Source organism: Panulirus ornatus, chromosome 72 (genome assembly GCF_036320965.1).
Source record: "Panulirus ornatus isolate Po-2019 chromosome 72, ASM3632096v1, whole genome shotgun sequence".
Classification (NCBI taxonomy): domain Eukaryota; kingdom Metazoa; phylum Arthropoda; class Malacostraca; order Decapoda; family Palinuridae; genus Panulirus; species Panulirus ornatus.
The window spans coordinates 1129764-1146983 of record NC_092295.1 but is presented as its reverse complement, the minus strand read 5'-3'; the positions used below and the strand labels follow the sequence as shown (position 1 = coordinate 1146983).

The following is a 17220-nucleotide window of genomic DNA, read 5'->3' as shown; positions in this document are numbered from 1 at the left end:
TTCCCTTTCAATAATGCCCATAAACCTTTCTTTTCTCTTTCACTAAATACCTAACTTCATCATCCCACTATTCTCACATGCCCACCTTCCTTCTTCCACATGCCACATACATTTCTCACAAAAGTCAGCACTGCTTCCCTAATCTACTCTTATTCCTCACTCACCTCATTAGCTTCCTTTAATCTCTCCTTCTGTCATTTTATACTCAACCTCTCGTGGTATATCTTCATACAAGCCTCTTTTCCAACCTTAATGATTATTGCATGATCATATCACATCCCTTTTCTAACTATATGTGCTATAAACATATCTGCTATCATCTTCACTGAAAAGATCTGATGCACATATTCTTTCCCTTTCCTTATCCTCTTTTGCTTTATTTCATTTATCCTACTCTTTGTTAGTTTCTTAACACTTTCAGTACTATTCCTTGTAAGAAAAATTTGTTTTAATCTAACATTCTACTTTACATCCAAGTAAAATACTCTTCGGCTGCAGTTAGTTTGCTCAAGGACACATGGCCTGATATGATCATAAGAAAGTAAATTAGTACCTATTCAAATAATCTCTCACTCAAAACATATAAGTCAACCCGAATATCTCAAAAACTAAGGCAATATAACTTGGCAAAGAGAGTCTTTAATTAGAAATTATATGAGAACAAGTACCTGACAAGAAAGTCCACTGTATTTTCTTGGACACTGACACTGTTCTACTTCCAATGCTCTGGGCTGACCGGTTTGGGAAGCGACTGCAGTGTCCATAATAACATCCCGCAAGAAGGTGGCACTCATTCTGTCACTTAATGTTGCACGAACAAGGATAGCAGACACCGATGATAAAGCATTCAGGAACTCAAACCTAGGGAGGAAAAATAATCTTTGCCTAAACTAATTTCTGTATCATGAAGACTATATTTCATACAATCTTTTATAGTCATTGCATAAGATCCTGACTTGGAGAACTCAATTACCTTGAAAGAATATTAAGTAATGTACTTCAGAATGACTTGCTTTCAGTTATAAGAATCATTGTCTCTAAATCATATGAACCACTTTCAATTCATTCTCACATAAGGGTCATTGAGTTTATTATATACATATCAACAAACTGCCAACAAAAAATAATTCAAGGCAACAAATGAGCTAGAGCTGCCTGCACCACAACCAAGGTAAGCGAATGCATATGTCCTACCAGTTTTCTTCAGCAAGAATACATAATTTGGTTTCTATGTTCATAAGTGATCTTTTACCCCTGTAGCTTAAAAAATTCATACCAATTATACGGTAAAACACTTTCATATCTAGGAGCAAGCAAGTATTACTTATCCTTCTTACAAGATGTATCCATACGTATATATCACCATCAATTAAAAAGAAGGAAATGTAGAGGTTGGGACTATGTAAGATACATTAAACCCTACCTGTTGCTGGATAAATGAACAGACACTACAGAAAAATGCATTAAAATGATCTACACCCTGCTGGGAAAATGCGACATATTAGTCTTAAGACAAAGGATCCAACACAGTAGTTGAACAACATGAAAAAGAAAACAAATGTATCCAGCAGCAAAAAATTCCTTTCTAGAGAGGTGTAATTCATAGACACATTTGAGCAACCTAGAATGTGAATAAAACACAACTAGCCAATGACATGTCATTAGCCTAAATTAATGATATCTGACCGGAAAAAAACTGAATAAAAAGTAAAACAGTCAGGTGCTTTACTTCTGACACTAAAAAAGCAAAGTAGGATCAGAATCTGATCATAAAAGATGTAAAATGACTGATAAACTCTAAAAATGGGCAGAAATGAAAATTATATTGACATGATAATCATTAAGAGGCTCGGAGGCTGCACTCCACACAAGTGAAGGAAAACGAACTCCATTTGAACAAAAAGGTCCTTGACATAAATGCACTTCTTTTTGTCTAATGACAATGATACTGTCTCACTGGAGGTGATTCCTTGCTTACAAGCAGAGTCTGATACTACCTACAGTATGTAGGGATGAAAGAATACTATTCAATATCTCCTGCATGTCCTAGAAGATGACTAGGAGGGGATGGAGCATGAGGTTGGAAGTCCTCTCCTTCTGCATTAATCCTTTTCAAAAGAAGGAACAAAAAGGAGTAGCTGGGTGAAGAATTTTCCTCAAAGTGTCACTTGTCAGTTCCTGGCACTAATTTGCTTGGGTGGGAAAAGTAGACAGATATGAAAGAAAGAAAAGAAAATATGAGTTAAAAAGTCTTGGAAAGATCAACAATAGATTGTACAAAGCATACAAAGCCTATCATGGAGAGTGACATTAAGATAAAAAACATCATAAATGAGAAACTAGAATTGAAGAATCATATTGAGATGATAACACAATCAAGCCATGCAATGAGCGGTAAGGCCTTGATCCACACATACAGCAGCTACATCTTATTCAACACCACATCTCTTCTATTAAAGTATGATATACAAGCACCGGATAGAGTAGCTGCCTAAGCAACTGCCATATTCTTTTTTGTTTTTCCTATTATCATGTACTGTACTCACTGTAGACGTAACAAGCCCTTGCAATTGTGATAGTCTTTAACTTGCATCAAATCTCTGCACCAAGTCATGTTTTACATTCAACTTAATTCTCCGTTTGTTCTCCTAACACTATTAGCAGCCTGTTCCCAGACATCTTGAAACTGGGTAACACAATGTTCAATCTGAGAGACTGTAGTTCTGTCCTCAAAAAAGCCAAGTCAATCATAAAAGCACATAAAACAAACAGGGTGGAATATGTAAGGCACCAGCAAATGCAACATGGAGGAATGTTGAGTCAAACTGTACCAAAATTTTTAATTTAGCTGTTAGGAAGCGTCTTAAACCAAAGGTTCTGTAAACAAATACAAACAGTCTAGTTGGATATGGAAAAGAGATTGAATTCAGGAACCATTTACAAGAATGCAACCTAGACATTGTTGGATTGGCGGAGATTAAACTCACAAATAAACTTGACTCTAACCTTGTCTATCCAGAGGGATACAGAACAGAAAGAAGGGCGAGAGAACATAAAAGGTGTTGGGGGGATTGCTCTCTTGATGAGGGATTCCATTAAATTCTAGGAAATACTAGCAAATGATGCCTTCATTCCATGTTTTGGTATTTCATGGATTCAATGGAATCTCTTGATAAGAAACCTTGTCCAAACTCTCTGATGTACAAATAATCTGCATATAGCATCACTGAAGTTGACTAGTTATGGAAACTCTATTGTTGTAGCCACCCCTCTGAGGGAGTTCCAATTGGTATGTGTGTCAGAGATATAGATTGATAGATTGACCTGATAATCATCAATAAACCATGTGTATGTAAGTAATTTAGCCAATCACTGTATATACATTAAAAAATACTTGAATAACCTCCTGACTCATAAGTTTGCCTTATATAATAAATCATCAATGCTGTTTCACTCACAGAATAACACATATTTTTGTACATACCTAGATGCAGGTTGCTGATTCATGGTAAAACTATCTTCAGTGAGGCGCACACTATAAGTTTGCTCAACATTTGGTTGAAGAGGTCGTGGGCTCATCCAGATAAATTCCCTGCCACCTGAACTTCTGATGATTATATCTGGATCAGCATATGTATTGCCACCAGGACGGGCCTCATATCTCTGGGTTATGGTGATGTTTCCACCATAAGAAGGAAGGCGGTTTCCTGTGAACATCTGATGAAATCCCCAAATCTATTAGTACAAAACATTTTTGTGATGCAATTTCTACTCAGTGATCTACATATAACAAAATATTTTCATACCTTATGCTGATGCCTTAATCATGTAATATCACTAATATGAAAAATGAGTATTTTTCTTACCTGTGGCAAGGACCAGTAATAAGTCTCACTTTCACGTAGGTTGGTAAAATCAGCAAAGGATATCTCATTTTGTGCTACATTGATGTCGAATCTATCTTGAATTACATTTGTTTGCAACCTGCAAAAGAGAAAAAAACCTGCATGCTTGTTTTGTTTCACGTTTAATTGTTTTACATGCTACACTATACAAGTTATCATAGCATCAATTAACCTATGCATTCGCATACTATTGAGTATCTTTAACCCTTTTTTCCATTTACATGCTGTTCATAATGGTGCTTTTTATCTTTTTGAACCTTTTCACTGTGCAATCACATTTCAGGATGTTTCCTGGAGAGTGTCAACTATGCCCCCCAAATATAAAATATCTACATTACTTTTGTATTACTTTATCAATAATGAAAGGAGGTATCTTTTCTAGATCTGACATTATCATTCTTAAAATCTCATATCAGACAGTGAAAAACAATAATTCAATTAAAAAGATATCAACCCTTTTTTTCATTTCTGAATCAACATCTATACCCAATGACGGCAAAAGTCAGATTTACTCTACTGCTCCAGAAAAATCTCCCTTTATTGTGATATTCATTAAATCTATAAGTGTGCTGCCATCTGTGTTCTGAGATGTGAAACCTGGATATTTTCCTAAGCCAATGACCTCACATGTACTGCTCTGAATAGATATTTTTCAAGAAATTTTTCTTTAGCAGCATTTTACAATTTCTGCAGTATTTTGAATCTGATTACAATAATGCACAGTGAAGGACTAGCAAAAATAAAGCAGGACAATTTTATGTAAATAATTTTCTTTACATTTTTTAATGGTTTTGGTCTCTTATTGACATAGTTTGGCCAGTATGTATTAGAGAACACTGTCATTTTCCTCAGCTTTTTTATTAGATTATCATTTCCATTTTTCAATATGATTTTCAACACATAATACCATTAGATATAGGAAATACAGCTTTCTTCATTTAGCACTGAAAAAGTACAACTCTCTTCATTCAAAACTGAAAAAGTACTACAAGAAGTCAAATCCATACTTTTATTTCACAATAAAAGGGTTAAGAAAAGATAAGTGCACTACAATAAATGATATAGTGTAAATATGGGCTGAAGTCAATAAGTGGCCCATATGATACATACAGTGTCCACAAAAGACCTTGTCTGCTCCACTTATATTCTTAAAGGCTATGTCACATTTATATATTAGTACTTTGTTATCTCTCCCTTGGCCTTGAATTCCATCTGCATGGTCTTGGCATGGAATTGCCATGGTTCCTGAAGTATCCTAGGTCAATGCTTTGGGTCCAAAGGGTTTTAATTTCCTGAATGAAGTGAGGCACTGATGAGGTGTTGCAGTAAGCAAGCTTAACTCTCATCTGGTTCCAGCAATTCTTGATAGGGTGTAGGTCTGAGGAGTTCTCACACCAAAATGACCCAACATAACAAAACAAATGCCCTCCCAACACAATCTTAAACCCTATCCTGCCATAAATACATCCACCAGAAACCACACTCCCCAGACAAAAAGGTGTCACACTTTCCTATCTAAGCTCAAGACATCACCCTTCCCTACATTAAAAAAACTACAAACACCAATTAATCACATACCAGGCCTTTTCACGACCACAATGTAACAACCACAATGAAGACACCAAAGACTTTAATAAAACTCAAAAGCCCCACACTCTATAATTACAATCTGTGAACTATGATTCTGGCCAGTAGATGTGGCCAGCTTCCCAAGTGCTATGCGACGATAGATGGGACTCCTGGGGCAGGAAGAGGTAACATGATATGAGCTATAAATTTTACTATTAAAAGTTCACAGACATATCAGTTTATCCGCATGCAATCACTGCATTTTTTCTCATTTTGTTGATAATTCTGTAAATCTCCACCATAACATATCTCAAGAGTTTGCTTTGTTTCCTAGATAATTCTTTTAACCTAACAATTGATGTTTAATACCCTGTGACAACTTGGGAAATTATGTGTTATCAACAATCAACTGAATACCTTAAAAGAATGAAAGATTAATCTTACCGATTGGAGAATGTAAAGCCATGGTCAGTGAGCAACTGCATAGGCAACTGGGTACGATAATAGTTAGATGAGTAACACTGGGAGCTAACGCCACTGCACCAACACTGCAAACATCCATCTGGGTTTTCACTTGTAAGGTGGAAGAAACCTGGCTGACATGCATCACAAGCCTCTCTATGTACATTTGCCTGTAAGAATAATGTAAATCAGTTCTAAAAATGACAACATTATGTAGCAGTAACACTCAACACTCTAAAGCTACAATACAAAGGGCCATTACCTGATATGTAAGAAGAGGCATATCTCTCCTTTATTTCTGAGATTCTGAGATAAAGAAGCCCCTTTGACATTAGAAGACAACATTCCATGAAAATATGGAACTGGTGTAAGGGCCATTAGATGGTTATTTTTCATTCAATGAATATGTAAAACAACTGTGAATGTCAAATAACCAGTCTTAGATGGTTCTACAAGTACATGTATCCTATCCAAGGTGATTTTGTTAGTAAATATTCAAGTACTCGGGGCCAATAAGAAAAGCTCACCCATTTCTTACATTCAGATGCATGGAATGAGTAACTGAGGTCAACAATCCAAGCTGTGGAAATGAATTTTTTGAGAGGAGCATATGGTATGACTAGATGGAATGAAGCAAGTAATGAGGGGATGTATATGAGATTTGATATGGCAGAGGGCTGCAATGGGAATGAACTAAGGAATGGCAGAGTGGGTGAAAAGTGATACTCTGAGAGGGATTTGGGCATGTGGAAGGAATGCAAAACAGGGAGTTTACAAGGAAAGTGCAAGATAGTACGATTCAAGGAGATGGTGTGAAACGAAGACCACCTGTTACACGGGAAAATTTTGTGGAAGAGTACTGGAGAGATAGAAATGGTGGAAGAATTCATAGAATGGCATATGCAATGGAGATTTGTAAGGATTGGGATATATAGAGACTCTCCTGCCATAACCATCCCATTAATGGGAGTTCTTTGAGGGAACAGGCATCAGTGATAAAGACAGATATCCAGTACACTTTCTTCTCTCACTCTATAGGACTTTGCAAAATCTATATTTTCACTCTGTTTCATTTCAAACTCAATTACAGTTTGTATCTCTTTAATCTGCCAGACCACAGAGAATGCCAGAAAAAAGAAAATGATCCCTTTAAATGATCCCTTGGGTGAACACTCTTACCAATAACCATCAGTTTGGGTTTATGTGTTCCTGCAGCATTGCTGCAGCCAAGAAGTGTTACCCTGTCTTTAGAATCCTTATCCCCAAATGGAGACTCGTCAATATCTTGGGCAAGGGCTTTCTTGGCATACAATGCCAATACAGGGCAGATTTGTCAGCATTATACACCTGACACTTGTTCTAGGGCTATAAGAAATTAACAGGACTGTGAATTAGCTCGGCTGCAACGTAAACAGATTCTGGCACCTTAGCGCTGCTAACAGCACTGGCCTGACGGAAGCTCCACATACTTACGGCAGCAGATTCAAAATGTGCTGGACCGCAGAGAGCAGGATTAGAGAGGCATAACTCGTACTTTACTTTTACTCACATTTACTTATAATTGCCTAAACTTACACACATCATAAAACACACTTACAACCCTCTGCAGTTCCTTTTCACACTCAGCAAACAACACAGCATCATCTCCAAATAAACTTGTCACTAGCCCCATACCTCACCACAATACTACATCTCTACACCCCTTTTCCTTGGATTTGCTTTCATCTGTCTTATCACTCCATCCATATATATCTTAAAAAGCCATGGTGACAGCACACAGCCATGTCTCATATCTATATGTATACATACCCTATGAAGCTACCTTACACCATATACTGTCATCAAATATTTAATTTCCAAAACATCTATCCTCCTCTGCACATCTTCATCAAGCCTATGCCTTACATCCATGCAATACTGTTGGGATTACTAAACCATCAAACTTACCCATTTTTCCCCCTCCTAGATAGCTACCTCTTTTTCCATCCATTCTTCAGAGTTCCTCTAACCTTTGTTCCCTTACTCACCGTGTGACTCACTTCCACTTCCCAGGTTTCACTTGCTGCCATGTCCACTCCTAGGGATCTAAAACTTTTCACTTCCTCCAAAGCTTTTCCATTCAAATTCACACCCCAACTAACCTGTCCCTCGAACCTGCTAAACCTAATAACCCTCCCTTTTATTCACATTTTCAGAATATCCTGAATATTTCATATATCACAAACACAAGTTATACTTTAAGGATGAGATTACAAACTAATGGTGATATGCAAACATACAGTGAAGTAACCAAATCCTTCATAACCAAAAGAAAAATGAGAGAATATCTTCCTAAGCTTACATCTGCAATTGAAGACCTCATAAGGTGCAAATAAACAGGAAAAGCACAAAAGTTTCAGAAATAAAAATTGACAAAGAAATACAAAAGCAAACATAACAAAACTAAAAATTATCCAAAACTAAGGAATTATTGCCTGTTTGGTAACCAAAAATATTCAACACTCACCAAACATTACAATATTCCACCTCAACATGTTGGGCACTGAATTTTCTTCAGCAACATCAGCATCCTCCCATATGAGCCAGTTTACATCTTCTCATTACCATTCATGCAGAAATGAATAAGTCACGTCAGTCTTGCATGTCAACCACCTGTACTCAACATCTCCCCAACCTCAGCAAACACCATCTTGACAAAACACATTCATACTAAACTGACGTGACAAACATTATGCAACCATACCCCTACCCAATCTTGAACTCCATTCCACTACACACACCCATCTCAAACTTTCCTCTAAAAGCAAACCCTAACATCAATCATCTCTTCAACAATACATTTACTGATTTAACTTATGAAAAGACCTCTCATTCCAAAGACAGCGCTTCTTCAATGAAGAAAAAACACCTACTCATCAATCCTGGATTCATCCTACCCAGGTGTGACTAATTTTCTGATTCTATAGGTACCCCACCAAAATGGTACTAAAGATGCTTTGTCAGAGGTACAAAATTAAAGTATATCTACAAGAATTTATAATAAAAGTCTTGGGCACATCAGCATCAATTTCTTACCTTACATTGACAACGACCATCTTCACACGAAATGGTACCTCTTTGGTCACAGTCACATTCACTGCCACTTCCACCCTGATAGTAACAACGGCCAGTAGCATATCCCTCATAGCCTGGGGCACATCTATCACAGAAATCTCCAGCAGTGTTATCTCTGCAATTCTGAAAACATCAAACTTTTACTTATATGATTACCGTTATGGTAAACCATCAACTGAATTTCAAATATTTAAAAAAAATTGTTCTTTTTCTTTTAAACTATTTGCCATTTCCCGCGTTAGCAAGGTAGCGTTAAGAACACAGGACTGGGCCTTTTTTGGAATATCCTCACCTAGCCCCCTCTGTTCCTTCTTTTGGAAAATTTAAAAAAAAAAACGAGAGGGGAGGATTTCCAGCCCCCTGCTCCCTCCCCTTTTAGTCGCCTTCTACGACACGCAGGGAATACATGGGAAGTATTCTTAATCCCCCATCCCCAGGGATATTAAACTATCAAAAAAAATTGTACACACAATTATATCTACCAAAGATGCAATCATGATATGAATTCTATCAGTCTATGAAAAATGCTTTACAGGTGTTTTACTTATCTATGAGGGTTAAATTTCATTACATGATTCTGATAATATACTACTGTAAACTTGGTACCCTTTGTTTTAATTAAAAAAAAAATCCCTGTACGAGTAATCATAATAGGAAAAATATATCATAATTTCAAAATCATTTCGTTAAGAACATAACTTCATTAATGCTGACATCTGAGCACCTGAAAGTATACATTTCCTAAAGAATGAAAATATTAACTTCAGTTAACAAAGGCACCTCAGAAAGACCTGTAGCTGAACCACATTTATTTTTTCTTACTATTATTATATTAATTTTCAGAGGTCTGTTTCATAAATGATTTCTATATTGTACAATCCCTATGCACAACCTCTAATGCACAAAATCATTTTATAAGCAGAAGTAAATATTTCATATCCATATTCATATACATAATCACTCTTTCCTGCATCAGTGAGGTAGCAGCAGGAAACAAATGAAGAATGGCCCATCCACTCACATACACATATATATACATAAATACCCACATACGCACATATACATATTAACATACACATACACATATGCAGACATTACATACATACACATGTACATAATCATGCTTGCTTGCCTTCATCCATTCCTGTTGCTACCCCACCCCCACAGAAAAATAGCAGCATCGCTATCCCCTAATAAAACATATCCACCTATCAGATTTAATCTGTTCACTGTATATGGCTGAATCAAATGCATGGCTAGTGAGTTCAACTTTAACCCTAAAGGCTGGAAAAAAGGCAAGGATGGCTATTTCTTTATGAGAGAAAAAGCTAACTCTTTATAGTGAGGATTAACAAAAACTCAAATAAATATATCAGCACTGTAACTTTTCATAAAAAAAAATGCACATTTATCATTGAAAATATTTTTTCTTCAAACAGTCAACTGACAAAATCAGATTTTCATCTCTTCCATTCTTACAGAAAATCTTATCAGAAAAAGATAATCATTAAGATATTCAATAAAATTAACAAATCAAAATAAGAAAATATATGCTGTGAAGTTACTACACCACAGGTGAAGGTTCACCATTAATTACAATGACATTTACACTGTGAGTATGTCACATTTAAACTTACTGAGCAAACTCCAGTTTCTGGGTCACATTCTTCAGAATGTCCATTGCAATTACAAGGAATGCAAGTACCAAGGTGGACACCAGACAGACTTCTTGTGTAACCAACAGCACAATCTTCGCATGACAGACCTTGATATCTTTGTGGACATTCACACATCTCTACAGCAAAAGCGCGCACCTGCCCTGTGTTCCGAGGTTCTGCATAATCCAAAATCACCTCCTTTAGCCTGAAATAATTACATATCAACTATTAAACTAAAACTAAAGTTATTACTTACAAATATTGAAAATCCACAAATCTTTAAAAGTTTCTTATCACTGCTCCTTTGTTACCTGTATCATACTTTATTTCTTTTCATATCATTATTATACTTGATCGGTCTCCCACATTTGCGAGGTAGTGAAAGGAAACAGACGAAAGAATGCCCAACCAATCCACATACACATGTATATACATAAACCCCCACACATGCACATACACATACCTATACATTTCAATGTATACACACATATAAATACACAGACACATACATATATACACATGTACATATTCATACTTGCTGCCTTCATTCATTCCCGTTGCCACACTGCCATGAAACAGCACACACACACACACACACACGCGCGAAGTAGTGCTAGAAAAGACAAAAAAAAAGCCACATTCGTTCACACCCAGTCTCCAGCTGTCATGTGTAATGCACTGAAACTACAGCTCCCTTTCCACATCTAGGCTCCACAAAACTTTATATAATTCCCATGCATTCCTTTCACCCTCCTGCATGTTCAGACCCTGATCAATCAAGATCTTTCTCGCTCCATCTTTCCATCTCCAATTTGGTCTCCCTGTTTTATCTGTTCCCTCTACTACCACCACATGTGGCCTCTTTGTCAACCTATCCTCACTCATTCTCTCCATATGTCACTATATTGCTGATGTGGGAATCAGCGATTAAGTATGATAAAATAAATATACAGGCATACATGACAGCTAGAGATTTAGTGTGAACAAATGTGGCCTTCGATGTCCTTTCCTAGCGCTACCTTGCACATGTGCGGGAGGAGGGAGTTGTCATTTCATGTGTGGCGGGGTGGTGATGGGAATTAATAAAGGCAGCAAATATGAATTATGTACATGTGTATATATATATATGTCTGTGTATGTATTTGTATTTATACATTGAAATGTATAGGTATGTATATGTGTGTGTGTGGACGTATATGCATATACATGTGTATGTGGGTGGGTTGGGCCATTCTTTCGTCTGTTTCTTTATGCTACCTCGCTAACATGGGAGACAGCGACAAAGTATAAATAAAAAAATATAAAAAATAAAATAGAAATATGTCTTTTCTTTCACTAATAACAACTTAATGTGTACCAGCTTAGTAGAGATATATGAAAAGAATTAATATATAATTGTTATTGAAACTGAAATATACAGGATAAAATTGTCAAATAAAATTCTTCAGACATAGATTAATAAAATGGGATGAGATTAATGATATATTTCATTCATGCTCCCTCTTGTTTTTCAGGGTATTAAACCTACCCAGTCACCTGTATTTCTTTTACAGTTGACCTTTAGGTCTAAATCCACTAATCTTATATTCCCATATATTCAAAGTTATTCTTACTACATAGTCAAACCAAGCATGTGAAACATGAAATTTCACACTTACAAAAGTGCTCCTAAGTTTTAACTTTGCAAGTTAAATTGATCAGTTGAGTGAGAACAATGTTTCCAGTCATACGAACTCTGTACACAAAATGTTTCCATCGCATCTGATCTCTAATCATTTTTCATACAGGAATTCTCATCTACTCCAGCCTTAATAAACACATCTCTTAAATGGTCTAACTCATCTCCTTTTACAATCAACTGTACTACTAAGTATCTTCTTGACCAATAAACCCACCATGTATTCCAAATATCAATAACATTCTAAAACCTTTATTTACAATCTTTTCAAATCATGTTCCATCTATTTTCTTGATTCCAACTTTACTATTCAAGTAACCTGTCTCTACTGCATTTATCTTGGATTTATTCTGCCAAAACAGACATGGGTTTTATGAATAAACATCAACTTTGAAACAAGTACTCCTTCATGCAACTTCTGTTTATGATGGTTTTTATTTCACATCAAAATATTTTTCCCTAGCAAGGCCATACTTCACGTTTCAATCATTCCTGATGTTTATCCCCAAATTTCTAAACAAAGTTGTGAACTTTGTTTTGTATTTCTTTCTTGCAATCTGGGTTCATATGGTATCATGAATTTTTTTTCAGACACTAACATTTAAAGTTATCATTAGTAACAGTGACAGGCATATATCATAACTTAAAAAGTACCTCAAAAATGTCTGTTTTACATCAGTAATCTTTGAATTTTTATCTTGTGATGTTTATACTAAAAACCTCCTTATCTTCATTAACAGATTATGCTGTTGCATTTATATCTATATCATGAAAGAAAATTACTAATCTACTCAGTTAATCTATCCATGTGATGCCTTAAAAGAATTTGCAAATTTTCATACTAAATGTTGTTAATGGTATGTGATCTGAAAAAAATTTACAATAAAATCTTGATCATTCTCTTAATAAATGAAACTTTCATTTTTCTAATCTTAATTAGACACAACACAGCATCTCCGATCATTCTTCCATTTCACACCTATGACTGCATTCACTTACCCAACTTCTCTGGTGTTAGTAGTGTATGTGGCCTTAATAAGAATATACTCCAAGTCAGCTAAAGCCATCAAGAAATGTTCACGATTAGCCTCCTGGCCATCTTGTCTTTCCCAGAACTGCTCATACAGTGGGACACTCACAGTTTCTTGCCGTGTGGCACTCGGTGGACTTCTACTGTAGTGTTTCAGAGTTATGTCATTACCCTGAAATATAAACATAGCATTATTCATCTAGAAAAATGTCCATTCAGCAAAGTCACTGAATAAGAATAAAACCCTGGTACAAGAGAAACTATGGAAGATGATCACCTCTTACAATCACAAAGTTCTGCTATTCTCCAAAGTATTTGTTTCCATCATACCAGAAATAATCCCAGATATATGGACATATCATAAGTACCACTACCTTGGAAATATAGGCACTGAGGATGAAAAAAAAGAGAAAATAAATCTAGTTACATTTTTCAAATACAGCTCCTTTTTCACACTTTTTTTCTTCCATTCTTGTTAATTTCCTTACAACTAAAAAAATTCTGCTCAAATGGTCAATCCTCCAATCAAAATCACAGCCTGCATAAAGATAGATCCAAAGCTTTTATTTCTACTAAAGACATTTCAAGTCACATCTTCATTTTTCATTCATCTGTTGATAATATATTCAGCTAAGAAATGTATAAACTAAAAAAAAAAATTACTATGAATCCAGAATGAGAGGCAAATCAATCAGTTTTGAATCAGTATTCAAAAGTAACTTATATTTCCAAAGAATCCTTTAAAGTTCTTAAAAATCTTTCCTCCTAACTAAACTTTCTTATAAAATTCAGTAGACTGCACAACACTTTCTCCTCTGCATAATCTTTACATATGAGTACTAGTCCCAAAAGAAATATGATGGCTTAAGAATCCAAAAGGTATACTTACATAAATCTCCACTGCACTAGCACTGTTAGTTGAACTTTGACCTCCAGGTGATGGCACATAACGAAGACTGTACGTCAAATTACCACCATATGATGATACCTTATTCCCAAGGAACCGCTGTGGTAGCTTCCAATAATAGACCTGTCAATACAAAATAGTTTTTGACTGCAAATTCAGTTTTATAAACCTGCTAATTTTAGAGACTAATTTGTTTATATGGGAATAAGTTTCAATCTGTTACACCATATCTCAGTCTACATTTACAATGGGTATACTAAATACACCCATGGACTCTTAAGTGAGACGGACCAGGATCCGACAAACTCACATAAACCTAAAACTTTTCATTAGAGCAAAAGAATATGTAAGCTAATGGATGAATGAGAGAGAGAGAGCTAATGGAATATGTAAGCTAATGAGAGAGAGAGCTAATGGAATATGTAAGCTAATGGATGAAAAGGGAGGGAGAGAGAGAGAGAGAGAGAGAGAGAGAGAGAGAGAGAGAGAGAGAGAGAGAGAGATCAACTGAAGAGAGTATACTTAAATAGCTTGCACAAAAGAGAGCAAAAGTTGACAAAGAGAATATATGGTTGAAAGTGGAGAGTAGGAGAACTGGGAGCCCAAACTATAGATGGAAGGATGGAGTGAAAAACATTTGGAGTGATCAGGGACCAAACATGTCGGAGGGTGAAAGGTGTGCAGCTTGAACTGGAATGAGATGGTACACAGGGATTGACATGCTGACGTGCGGTGTACTGTTGAGGATAAACCACGGAAATGTTTGTGGGGCCTGTTTGTAACCTGGAAACTGTGGTTTCAATGCATTACACATGAGAGCTAGAGAATGGATGTGAGCAGGTGTGGTCTTTCTTTGTCTGTTCCTGGTGCCACTTTGCTAATATGGGAAAATGATGATCAAGTATGAAAACAAAATATATATTCATCTGCTACTACATTCCTTAAGTAAGCTGCCTATTTATTAGTTTCCTAATATGCCCATTCATTGATAAAGAATTTCTCATTCTGAGAACTCCTCACCAGACCAAATCACTGAGCCCTTTTTCCTTCAAGAAAATAGTAATTCCGTGGCAGCTAGTCAAGACTTTGAACTTCTTCAGAAGATTAATGAGCACCTTAAAATGGGATGACCAAACTAGAGATGTAAACTTTGGGCATTGTTTCTTATGTGTTTGCCATTTCTTGCATCAGCAAGATAGCACCAGGAACAGATGAAGAAATGGCCTTATTTGCACGAATTCATTCTTTAGCTGTCATGTTCAATGCACCAAAACCAGTACCTCCATCCACAATCAAGCCCACACACCTTTCCTTTATTCCTCCAAACTGCTTTAGGTGCCTTGGGCAAATATTTGCTCTATATACTTTTCTGAAGCAGTGCCCTGGGCAAATATTTGCTCTATATACTTTTCTGAACATTTATATGTACATGTACTTGAAGTAGATTTTGAAAGCGAAACACAAATAATCTACAACTCTTACAATTCTCCTGATGTGATTTTTGGAGGAATGGTTTAGTTCTTTATAAGTTCCCAAGTCTCACCTACTGATTCTTGAAATGTGTACCTCAGAGGACAGTAATCATAATTACAATGTCTTTCAATAATTCTTATCTTTATCACTTCACATTTAATTGGGTTGCACTTCATCAACCATTCTTCTGATCATAACTGTACCGTTTCCAGACTGCTTTTTACGTTTCCACCATTCTTATGACTTCTACTATCCCTCATGCTTCTAGAATCATCTGGTGATATACATGTAAGGCCCCAATTCAAGTAATAATATGTGAAAATAAGCAATGCCAGTTTTTCCACAGGCTACCATTACATAGATAGATGATTTCCATGGTGACTTTTTATCTCATTTTTTCTGAAATCACCTCTAAATTGCTTCAATAACTGTTTTTAATGTTACTATACTGAGTTAGCTATATATTAGCTATAGCGTAGCAATAATATTAAAAATCAGCTGTAGTGTTGCAATAATATCTAAAATCACATTAAAAATAAGTAGTTTGTGTATAGGTGGCTAAAATTCTCCTTGACTTTTCCAAATATAATCACACTCCTTCCACATAATCCTCATCTATTTTTCCTCATCTCTTGCCTGATTAGCATCCTCTTCAAAATTCTTTATTTTTCTTATGAGTTCCTCATCTGCTTTCTCTTTCTTGATATATATGTATATCAACCTTTTATCTCCTCTACACAATAATCATATTCTACATTCTTTACCTGTTTCCCATTTTAGAAAGTTAATACAAGGAGGGGAGGATTTCCGGCCCCCCGCTCCCGTCCCCTCTAGTCGCTTTCTACGACACGCGAGGAATACGTGGGAAGTATTCTTTCACCCCTATCCCCAGGGATAATATACATATATAAACACACACACACACACACACACACACACACACACACACACACACGCACACACACACACACATACATATATATACATATGAAAAATGTAAGAAACAATTTAGAAAACAAACTTTTAACTTGAAATGAATGAAAAAATGAACGTCACATAATGGTTCAACCTCTGGTTATGGAAAAGGAAATGTACAATTTATTCACACAAACGTCAATAGCAGTGTGATCGAGTAAGTAACGTAAGGGTAAGAGAGATGTGTGGAAATAAAAAGAGCGTGGTTGAGAGAGCAGAAGAGGGTGTTTTTGAAATGGTTTGGGCACATGGAGAGAATGAGTGAGGAAAGATTGACCAAGAGGATATATGTGTCGGAGGTGGAGGGAACGAGGAGAAGAGGGAGACCAAATTGGAGGTGGAAAGATGGAGTGAAAAGGATTTTGTGTGATCGGGGCCTGAACATGCAGGAGGGTGAAAGGAGGGCAAGGAATAGAGTGAATTGGAGCGATGTGGTATACAGGGGTTGA

The 17220-nt window shown here is 36.2% G+C and overlaps 1 protein-coding gene across 7 annotated transcripts in view; it reads right to left on the bottom strand.

The window, feature by feature from the left end:
- The window catches only part of LOC139748045 (basement membrane-specific heparan sulfate proteoglycan core protein-like), a 261917-nt gene that overhangs the window by 197879 nt on the left and 46818 nt on the right, over positions 1-17220 (bottom strand). For all 7 annotated transcript variants that reach the window (XM_071660608.1, XM_071660610.1, XM_071660611.1 and 4 more), the window contains 8 exons: positions 14306-14446; positions 13386-13588; positions 10688-10913; positions 9012-9173; positions 5919-6106; positions 3867-3984; positions 3485-3717; positions 669-861 (listed from right to left, as the gene is read on the bottom strand). In XM_071660608.1, coding sequence (XP_071516709.1) covers positions 669-861; positions 3485-3717; positions 3867-3984; positions 5919-6106; positions 9012-9173; positions 10688-10913; positions 13386-13588; positions 14306-14446 — 1464 coding nt within the window. The remainder of the gene's footprint in view (positions 1-668; positions 862-3484; positions 3718-3866; positions 3985-5918; positions 6107-9011; positions 9174-10687; positions 10914-13385; positions 13589-14305; positions 14447-17220) is intronic.